Below are 10,949 nucleotides of genomic sequence, written 5' to 3' on the forward strand. Positions count from 1 at the left end.
TTCAAAATAAATACTATATCGTATATGTTTTACTTTGCTCAAAACTCACGGTAAAGTTATTGCTCTTTGTCCAAACAATGATATATTGCTGAAATATAAACTATACTGCATTTGCTTACTGTTATCAACTTTAGTTCTGAAAACACGAATATGATTACCAATTGATTAGAAACAATACACCTATTTTGTACATTATATTTACGTATCGCCGGGGTGGTGGTTATGTTGCCCAAAAGTGCTACTTTTTCGACACGGAGTTGCAAATTGTTTTAAATTTGTCTCTTTGAGCGGATTTGGATTTTTGGACAAAACGTTTTTAGGGTAATAAAAATAAGCTCCCTGACAGGTTTATTATTCGCTTTTGTAGTAACATTATATTTCGTTGTTAGGTCTGGAAGCTTTATTCAATTTTCTTGTGTCAATTTTTATTTGATAAACCCGGTTGACTAAAAAGTTTCCCTGATTTGCACAAGTTGATGCACGACCGTATTGTTGGTAAGTTTCGTTGGCGCTCGCAGAACTGTGGCAACGTCTACTGTTTTGCAAAGCTAAAACTTGATATCCGTTCTTGAAGGCGGCGTTGACGCACTTAGCAATGGGTGCCTTGCGCAAACCGTAGGCTTCAAAAACCAACAGAGAGTCGTGTTCTAAGCTGTGGATTGCGAAAGAAGTAGAATTGTCTTTCCAGCATCCAAGGTCAATCAGACGCACTACAACAAATATGTTTTAAAAATCAATTTTTGCTAATTTACTACCGGAAAACACCCTATTGTTTTTGTGTAAACAGGAAAAGGCAGGCAAGAACATGAAAAAAGTCTATGCTTTAAGCCAGCGGTTCCCAAACTGGAGTCCGCGGTCCTTCAGGGGTCCATGAGGCAATTTTGGGGGGACCGCGAAACGGTTGAAGTAGTTCTATATCCTGACCAAACTTACAACTTGTCTAGGAAAGCCAAGTTTCAAAATTCACGAAACCTTTCACGAAAGCACGTTAAGAAATATTTTTCTCTTATTTATAGAAAAAGATTAGAGCTATCTAATGACATATAGCAGTGGTTCTCAAACTTTTTTTGTTGCAACGCCTTTTTGAAACGTTTTCTAGACTTGCGACGCACCAGCAAATAAAAGTTAATGAGGAAACTTAATATAGAAGATGTGTTTATTGATGCAACAACAAAAAGTCACGAAACGGAACTATTCCGAAATGCCATTTAAAAATTGAAAAGACGCACAATTTGAGAACTACTGACATTGAGCAATGTATATTGAAAGTATTTTTCTCTGATAGCTTTTCCATCGCTTTTACACTAGCCTACTTTGCGTATGTTTTCGAATAACAAATAGACAAGAATTCACTTCGTTTTACCTAGTAAGGTTGAAAATCCAGGTTCGAGAGTTAACATATTGTGCTCCAACGTTTCTTAACAAAAAAGTTACAAGTCATTTATAGTTTTCTTGCAAAATGTGTTTTGTCGTGTGTAGGCCCATATCTTTATTTAGTCAAGTTAAACCGGAAAAATATTTGAGCGACCAATTACGCTCGTTTAATTTGAAGTAGGCTAGTCAACGCATATTCGAAAGACGGAAGTAGTCTAGAGTCTAGAATCTAGATAGATATTTTTACTCGTTATTTCACTAAAGGCAACTACTATGTCACATTTAAATGTAAAAAGATGTGCCTGTAAGCCACAATTGCGAAAATGACTCAACGAAGTCGGGTAGTGACTCAATCTAATAGATTTGAAGAAGCCAAAAGTAAGAAGGAAAACAAATCTTAGGTTGGAAACACAAAAATGTGCATTGCAGAGTCTTCACAATGACAAACTTGTGCAAGAATTAATATTTTCGTGGTCTCATTATATTTGAAATCAACAAAGCCAAAAGCTCCCCTCGTATAGCTGTCTACGTTGTGATGTTTTTGGCAAACAAGATTTGCTTTTCGTTCACTCCCCAAAAAACAACTACAAGGATAAAGTTAAACTACATAGCACCAAACTAGAGGAACCTATTTGCAAAATAATACTAAAGTTATTGACTTTACAAGAGGAAAAAAAACTAAACTGTAGCGACCCTGTAATTCCCTACATGCATAGAACGCGAAGCGAACCTTTTTCTTTATTGTCTCGTTTTGTCTTTTTATGTGCGGTGTTGTGGCTCTCGCGTCATTCTATCGACTTGTTTAAATAAAGTGCACGTCGCCTCATTGGTGACCACCGAAGTGATAACGTGAGCACAGAATCTCAAAACGCAGTTGCCATAAAGTTACCAACCTTTTGGCCAGCTCAGCCTAAAGTATGGTTTCAACAAGCAGAGGCACAATTTGCTTTAAGAAATATCACTGCGGACATCACGAAATACTATTACGTTCTGTCGGCCTTAGATCAGGACACGGCAGGTCGGTTAATTGACCTTTTTGACAATCCGCCGGAAGACGACAAGTATGTAAGTCTTAAAGAACGTTTGCTCTCCATGTTTACTTTGACAAAGTCGCAAAGAGCACCACGCCTACTTCAGATGCCTCCTTTAGGCGACAAAATGCCATCAGCGTTGATGGATGACATGCTAATTTTATTGGGTGAACAGAAAGAGTGTTTTTTATTCGAAGAATTGTTTCTGCAACTCATGCCAACGTATGTACGAACGGGACTTGCTGCCCAGAAATTTTCCGACTATCGAGCTATGGCTCAGACAGCTGATGTTTTGTTGCGTGCCGGACGCTATGATTCTGAGAACGCTGTTGGTTTTTAATTTTAAATCTCCACTGCACATGGTCCCGAAAGCTTCGGGAGACTGGAGGCCATGTGGTGATTATCGACGCTTGAACGCAGCTACACTGCCCGATCGATACGCGATTCCTCATGTTCAGGATGTTTCCGCTCGTTTAGCGGGGCGCAACGTTTTTTCAAAGATCGACCTTGTGCGTGGGTATCACCAAGTTCCCATGGCACCAGCAGACATTGCAAAAACGGCGGTTGTAACTCCTTTTGGACTGTTTGAATTTCTCCGTATGCCATTCGGCCTCAAAAATTCGGCTCAAGCTTTCCAACGACTAATGGACACTGTCTGTCAACCTTTGGATTTCGTTTTCGTATATTTGGATGATATCCTCGTGGCCAGCACATCGGTTGCTGAGCACCTTACACACCTGAGGCAACTTTTCGAACAGCTTACCATCCATGGTTTAGTTATTAACGTGGGCAAATGCAAATTCGGCGTATCAGAAATTGATTTTTTGGGACATAGGGTATCAAAACAGGAGGTAAAGCCACTTCCGGATAAAAAAGTAAAAAAAAGTAAAAATTATCCAAGAGTTCCCACGCCCAACAACCATCAAAGGTCTGCAGCAGTTTGCGGGTATGATTAATTTTTACCACCGCTTTATTCCTGAATCAGCAAAAATTTCGGCATCTTAAAGTTTTCATCGGCATCTTAAAGCTTCTCTAAAGGCTCGCTTACAAGGTTCCAACTCGGTAGACGAATTGCCATGGGTAATGCTCGGTATTCGCACTTGCCCGAAGGAAGATCTACAAACCTCCTCCGCTGAATTGGTTTATGGTTCAACTCTGTCCGTTCCTGGTGATTTTTTTGTAAACAAACCGACGTGTCCACAGCAAATACTTCCAGCGCTGCACGAATCATTCCGACATCTAGTCCCGCCGCCGATGTCACGACACAATGAAGTAAAGACACATGTTCCCACAACACTTCGCACGAGTGATTATGTTTTTGTCCGAATTGACAAGCATCGCTCACCTCTATCGCCGCCATACAACGCTCCGTTTAAGGTGATTCGTCGCAGTGACAAGACGTTCACATTGGATATAGGTGGACGTAACGAGACAATTTCAATCGATCGCCTGAAGCCAGTGTACCTGGACGAGACACAGCCTACTCACATGCCTGAGGTTCCCCGCCGTGGAAAACCAACTGTGCATAGAACTTCGCCACCAGCACCACCCAGTAACTTGGAGCGGCAAATTGTACAAACGCGCACTGGTCGAGTTATTCGTCCGCCTGTACGTTTTCGTTAAGTTCGCTTCTGGAGGGGGTAATGTAGCGACCCTGTAATTCCCTACATGCGTAGGACGCGACGCGAACCTTTTTCTTTATTGTCTCATGTTGTCTTTTTATGAAAAGTAAAATAACGACACACGTTTGACTGACTTGTCTGAGTCAAGCTCGTTTCATTCAAACTAAAACCCAAAATCAAACCCTAAACGCCCGGCCAAAATTGCAACTCATCAATTTAAAGTCTTGGAAAACTAAGGTTTAAAACCTTAAACCAGACCCAATAGAATGAGCAGACAAATTAATGCAATCAGACTGAAGTGAAGATAAAGGTAAAACAACAATCACCTTGAAATTTAGAATTTTGACTGAATAAGTTTTTGAAATCATTTTCCATTTTTTGCATGTCTATCTGTACATCATCTGTAAAGCGAAATTTATGTAACAATGTTAAACAAGAACGAAATTGACCGTTTCATTTTCAAAACAGTTTATTTTTGTAAAAAATGATTTTATTTTTGCTTTCACTTTTCAAAAAAATCGTGGATTAAATCGTTCAAAAGGGAGTTAAATGCTTTTAAGTCTCATACTTCTTGGGATTTTGAATTTATCATCAAAAGAAGCTTCAGAAAGTTGATTTGCCTCTGAAGCATGTTGATTACCTTTTCTAACTTCTACTTCAACTTTGGCAGAAATCTAACAAGTAAAAGCAAACGTATATGAAATAAAAGCGATATTAGCACTATTCGTAAACGAGTACACCACATTTAAATAAACTACAAATTTCCCATTATTCTTTACAGCTTCAAGGGTGCTGCCTTAATTACCGCATTTTGCAGAGGTATATACGCATCGAAACTTGCAGAGGTATATACGCATTATAGAATTTTTTTTATAAAACTATCGATGGTCATTAATTAAATGGGTTTTTAACTTTGGATAATTGCTTATAGCAACTCTAATTCCGAACGTTTCTCAATTCTTGGATAAAAATGATGATCTAACCCACAAATGTAATACCTTTGATTAATATTTTTTCCAACTATAGCAATATTTTTCAAATTTAGAAAACAAGTATTAAGATTTGACCTAGGCTGCTGGAGTAAATATTTTAAACGTTGATTCAATTTTTACATAATCTTACCGAAAAATAAAGAGCAACAAATCCGACAGCGAAAATCAGGAGCAGGGAGAGAAGACACAGCCACAGCAGTTTCAGATTTCTTTGGACACTTTTTAATGCTTCCATCAGCTTCTTTTCACACGTTTCGTTGTTTTTCATCTCGCAAATGCCTCCATCCGTTTCTGCAAACGATATGCGGAACGAAATTATCGCCTAAACTACTGCAATTTGAAAGATAAGCTTGAAATTTGCAAATATCAAATTATTATTGTAAGTGACGTTACTGACAGGAAAATATGTCACTTCATTATATTGTCCTGGGGGTATTATGGTGAAAATGGATGTAAAATGCTGGGCTAAGAAAAACAAAATTAGTGTCTGAAAAGATTTTGCACAGTAAGATTGCTACAAAAATAGCGAAATTTAGGATGTATTTCGTTACCCTTATCTTATAAAACATTTTGTTTTGTGGGAAAACCAGTTTTTACTGCTTTGTGCACAGCAAATTTTTCAGTTTTGTTGCATAAATTTATCAATTTTTTTCTATATAACTTCGGCATTTCTACGTTATATACTTTTTCGTGCAAATAGGATTAAAAAACTGCTACGTACCGTTTCGCAAAAACTCCATCGGAATTCCAGGCGTGTCATTGTCCGATGTAGTCATTGTAAATCTTGGGCAGCTACGTGTTAAGCTTACTATTTACTTGGATCATTATAGCTCACAGTATGTATTACTACGGTCAAATAAAGAATAGATTCCGCCTTAGTTACAGCGCGTTCTGCTTTATATACCGATTTGTGGTTTGAAAAGTTCTTCTGCTTGTGTGAAAAATTGCCGACTCAGCAATTTCTGGTGTTTTTCCGTCAAGCATGCAAACATGATTTTCGTAATGGATAAAGTTTGGAATCGGCGTAAAGTTTTATGACTTTGGCTCTCTGTCGCCATTTAGTGTCGGAGAATATTTTAGATTAGTGGTCGGCAACCGCCGGTCCGCGGCCTATAGTGCCGGTTAGTAAAAAATGATACCGACCCCTGTTTTAGATAACACGAATTGGGTGGGAGCATTTGTACCCAGATACATTTTAGGCCTGGCTAACAGAACGTCACTTGAAAGCATTTTTCGATACCGTTTTTTTTTTCATTTAACCGTCGTAGACCTGTGCGCATTCACCGTATGGAAAATCATCAACCAGTCCTCCACCTTTAATGTTTGTTTTTATAAAAATCAACTTTTATCCAAATCCCAATGATTGAGCATTTCGCACCTTTCTAAAAACAGGCCTTAAACCCCTGGTTAAGAATTCCCGAATTAAGACCACAGAACATGAGTGTTTCGTAACGTAGAATTGATTTCACAGTAAGAACAAACAAACGGAAGTTTCAAATCAAAGTGCATTTTTTCTTCATTTACAGCGCACTTCGAACACAGACACGTAATTACAAATCAAATCGGTAAAGTCAATTGTGGCACACGACACAAAGTATTTGTTGAATTAAATACTAATGCCATCAACAGTGAAATAAGCGGCCACATCAGTTATGCCCGTTTATAAACACTTAAATCACTTTAAAGATTGAGTCAATCATGCGTTCATTATAGACAAGTTATTTTTTTACTTTATACTGATGCTTTATTTGACAGCAGTTTAATAATAGAAAGCCACGCAACAGGAAAACGCCCATAGAAGGCCACAACGACAGAGCGAGAAAAAAGCAAAACGCACGCTTCGATACACACTAATATATCACAAATACAGGCGAACCGCAGTAACTTAAAATATTCAATACAACTTTCTGTGGAGACTCGTAAACAACGACCGTTCCAAAGTACAAAAAGCACATAAACGAGATTTGTAGTTATACATATCAAGGGCGCGTTACTAGTTAGCGTTCTGGTTTCTGTACAAATGTGACAATGCTTAAGCTTGAAATGACAATGGCTCAAAAAAGATTATGATTAAAGCGAAAAAGATTATAAAAACTGTTTTAAATGTGTTCTTAATGTTTTGCACCCATTCTGTTTTATGTAGTAAAATCAAGTAAAATGTTGACGTCACATGAACGAAACAATGGCAGACTATACAAATATTAAACTCTGAATTTGGAACACAGACGAGACTGGAAAACGGAAACTCTAGGAAAAACCCTAGGAGATAAAAAACGCAATAATTTTGTTAAACTTGCGTTTTGTGCATTGCGATCATTTTTAAACCGGCATTATAATAACAAATTGACAAAAGCACAAACAATAAATTCAAAGGTGTTAGAAAATAAAGCTTGCGGACATTTTGCCGCTGGTTTGTCCGATTTAACCCCCATGTATATCAGTGTTTTTACTTTTTTGATAACAGGTCTGTTTTTGCCAACATTAAAACAATTCTTTTGATGATAACAATGAAAATTAAGTAAAAGACCTTTCATATAGTGTTACTATATAACAGTTACTTTCAATACTGCGTAAGGAAACTGGTGTAAATTTTGTTTTATAAAACCCAACATCTATGGCATGTACAGTTACTTATTTCACGGTATTAAAAATTACGACAAGAAAAATGCCAAAATATTTGTAACAAGCATAGGATAAAAATCGTGGCTTTCTTAAAATAAAGTGTTGAATGTTGGGACCGATTGCTTCTATTTATGCTGAAAAGTTTTGAAAAGTCCGTCGCAGGATTGCTTCAATGGTACTGCTTGTCACATAAGACGATGGATTCCTAAAACGACATTGGTGATTGATTGAATAAAAGGAAACAATTAACATAGAGCGTTACTAAAATGAAACGCGTTAATCATGATTCAAAAGAGGGTTTTCACATTGCTTCGACCTTATTTCGGTAATTGAAGGAAATTATTCCGTTATTTGACATAAACTATTGCCTTATTGGTGCCTGTAGTGAAGGAAGATGCGGGACGTTTAAATTTATCAGTCTAAATATATGTTCCTGTCGTTTATGCTTTTTAGATTCAGATGGAAAGGAATTTAAACATGGCTAAAAGGCAAACCTCTTAGTTTACTAAGTCATGTTGGATTAAAAAATCATACACCAGACTACAAAAAAAAACATGCGGACGTCTTGCACACAGTTCTTAATGAGTGTCATCCCGAAAGCGCTAAACAAATCTTACGTCGATGTTAGAATATAGTTGAAGTAGACATTGTGAGCGGTCCCTGACATGTAGACTTTGTTATCTGTTTGATCTGTGCTTGTCTGCGAATACACATAATGTAGAGAACTGGATCCTGTCGAGCCAAGTTTCTAAACAATCAAATCGTATGTTACTGAGGAAGATTTTGGCGTTTAACAAATAGAAATACATTGATGAATAATGATGATTTACACGTTTGATTTTTGTATTTATCTACGTACTGGACTTGACACTGTGAAGAATATTTGTATGATGGAAGGGTCGCCTGCTCCGTATACTTGATACAACACGTATTGTATATTGTAAGATCCGACCAATAAAGATCCATGATTCCACTCAAAATATCCACCACCGTCTGCTCCCAAACCGCCATTTTCCTACAAAAGTAATGTATAAAAATCGAACAATTTTGACTTCTGCAAAACATGGGTTAGGAATGCCTGATTGCTTACAACGACAGAAATAAGAAAACTTTAACTTGACTTTTCAACAAAACATATGGTTCTTTGTAACAATTGTGCATCAACTTTTCAATTTTTACGTCTATACCACTATAATCAGCAGGAAAAAATAAATAAATTATAGTTTCCGTAAATCTGTTAATTACCTTAATATTATATTGTCGAGATCCTCCATCGCGATTTAATACCAACATGGACAAGACGAATGGATGCCCAGCTTTGCATACCATCAAAAAATTGCCCAAGGGATCGCTATAAACAAAAAAAATCTAATAAAAGCCTTTTCTGCGTATCAGTCGATAATTCGACAGCAAAATAACGAAACTATAAAACCAATAAACGCTTTGTAAAAGTGTAAAAAACGGGGCACCTACCTGTAAGTCCTATTGTATATGACCTGCACTGGTTGTTCATTGTCTGTCCACACTTCAAGCTGAAATAACAACATGTACAAATTTTTATTGTTCGACCATGCGTCTTCTTACAAAACAATTAAACCTGTGGGGATCAGTGGAAATTACATAACATCGTACCATATTTCCAGTGTCATACATATCACCGCCTCCATCATTTATGCTGTAACTACTTCCGTCGTAGTTAAATTGGTAGTAGTTGGCCAAACTGCAGAAAAAGATGCTTGAGGCAGAGTTTGAAAGGATATCAAAAAATTGGAGACCTTTAAAAGCAATGGCGATATGAAATTGCAGCATAGAATTGAGGATTATCTAATAAGAGTGACGTAAATATGTAAATATTTCCGAGTATATCTTCTCTCGTATATATCTGACCCATATTGTGCCGTTTATGTTTATGTCAACATTATCTTGGCTTATGTGAGACAGATTTGCTTGAAGACGACTGCTATGTTTTATGATGCAGTGAAAACACAGCATTCGTTTTAATATAACCTGAAGCACTCTGTTTATCATGCTGTTTGCATTAGTATTTTAGCATTTGCATCTCTTGTAACTCTTTTGTTTTATGATAATGTTAGTTAAGCAAAATTAGGTTTTCCTTTTTAAAATCGTTTTAAGGGTCCGAAAATCGTCATTTTGAGTGAGATAAATATGTTGGAATCAGAATGTAAAAAAACAACAACTTACTTTCAATCGGACATGTCTGCTTTTCAGCACTTATGTAAGCTGTGGTGACAAATATAAAATGATTAAAAAAATGCAGTTGTTATTTGACAACCATTTACATTTTCTGAACTCAAACAAAATATTTTACTTAAGCATTCGTAATGCAGATAAAACAATCGTGATAATATTATGTTTAAAAAAATTAACAATTAGTTATTAAGCTTACCATCACACCATTGTAGATATGTTCAAGCCAAAACAGAAACAAGGGAGTAAGATTTTATCGTTTTTACCTTGTAAGTATGAAAGTTTCGTTTCCATAGTTGACATGTTGTACTGCCAAATATCTAAACAAAGTAGACAATGTGTTACCAATTTCCGAATTGGCTATTTTTTGTTGCAGCAGGTAAAAAAATGTATAAACTCTACGAACCAGGTTAACATTTACCACTATCTTTTTATTAGTTTCCGGATACATGGCCAACGTTTTGGCCGTTAAACACATGTATTACGAATGATATCACTTCTTTTGTTTGTAGCATTGTTTCGTCACTACTTTTGTTTGTACCTTCGTCACTATTTGTTGTTCATTTCCTATTTGTTGCGAATAATATTACCTTTCTTTCTCGTCAAGATATCACTGTGTTATTCATTTCGTTTAGTGTCATCTTTAGTTTTACTTAGGTTTTTCAATTAACTTTTCGTTTGTTAGTTTCCCCTTAGCACTCTTTTATTTTCTTATTTTCCATTTGGCGTTTCAAACGCAACCACCGCGCCGAATTGGCATACCAGCTTGTTGCCCTAATTATACACACTTTCGGGACATTTGACAATCAACCCTTAGAATAACTCATGGTTTTTTTTCCAGCTGGCTACCTAACGAGAGAGCGGTGTGGCTGTGACGGGGTAAACTTGTTTGGTCGCCGTTTTAGTATAGTGTTCGTTTCTTGATCGAACTTTAGGTGTTAACAGTCATTCAATATTGCGCATATTAGCTCACCTTGGCGACAAGTACAAAAGCCAGATTTGCTTATTCGCCTCTGTGTTTGTGAAAACATTTAAGAGCAGCGCGAGGTCATATTGATTTTACCGGCTAGCCATTAGAGCATCGGCCTGAACCCAAGGCG

The 10,949-nt window shown here is 36.9% G+C and overlaps 1 protein-coding gene across 1 annotated transcript; it reads right to left on the minus strand.

Moving 5' to 3' along the window:
• Window positions 1-7,770: 7,770 nt before the first annotated feature.
• LOC145215387 (uncharacterized) lies at window positions 7,771-10,161 on the minus strand. The gene is made up of 8 exons (XM_080084080.1): window positions 10,116-10,161; window positions 9,844-9,882; window positions 9,274-9,416; window positions 9,115-9,173; window positions 8,887-8,992; window positions 8,501-8,656; window positions 8,259-8,389; window positions 7,771-7,846 (listed from the first exon to the last, which is right to left on the minus strand). The coding sequence occupies exons 1-8, from the start codon at window positions 10,150-10,152 to the stop codon at window positions 7,771-7,773; spliced, it is 747 nt and encodes a 248-aa protein (XP_079940206.1). The 5' UTR covers window positions 10,153-10,161.
• Window positions 10,162-10,949: the final 788 nt, after the last annotated feature.

This window comes from Phallusia mammillata, chromosome 2 (genome assembly GCF_965637545.1).
Source record: "Phallusia mammillata chromosome 2, kaPhaMamm4.hap1.1, whole genome shotgun sequence".
In the NCBI taxonomy this organism is placed as follows: domain Eukaryota; kingdom Metazoa; phylum Chordata; class Ascidiacea; order Phlebobranchia; family Ascidiidae; genus Phallusia; species Phallusia mammillata.

Bases quoted from the DNA above. Each gene is read 5' to 3' on its own strand.
- LOC145215387 (XM_080084080.1), bottom strand. From the start codon at position 10,152: ATGTCAACTATGGAAACGAAACTTTCATACTTACAAG. The intron at 9,883-10,115 runs GTAAAAACGATA...TTGTCACCACAG, and splicing joins GAAACTTTCATACTTACAAG to CTTACATAAGTGCTGAAAAG. The intron at 8,657-8,886 runs GTAATTAACAGA...TTACTTTTGTAG, and splicing joins CTCGACAATATAATATTAAG to GAAAATGGCGGTTTGGGAGC.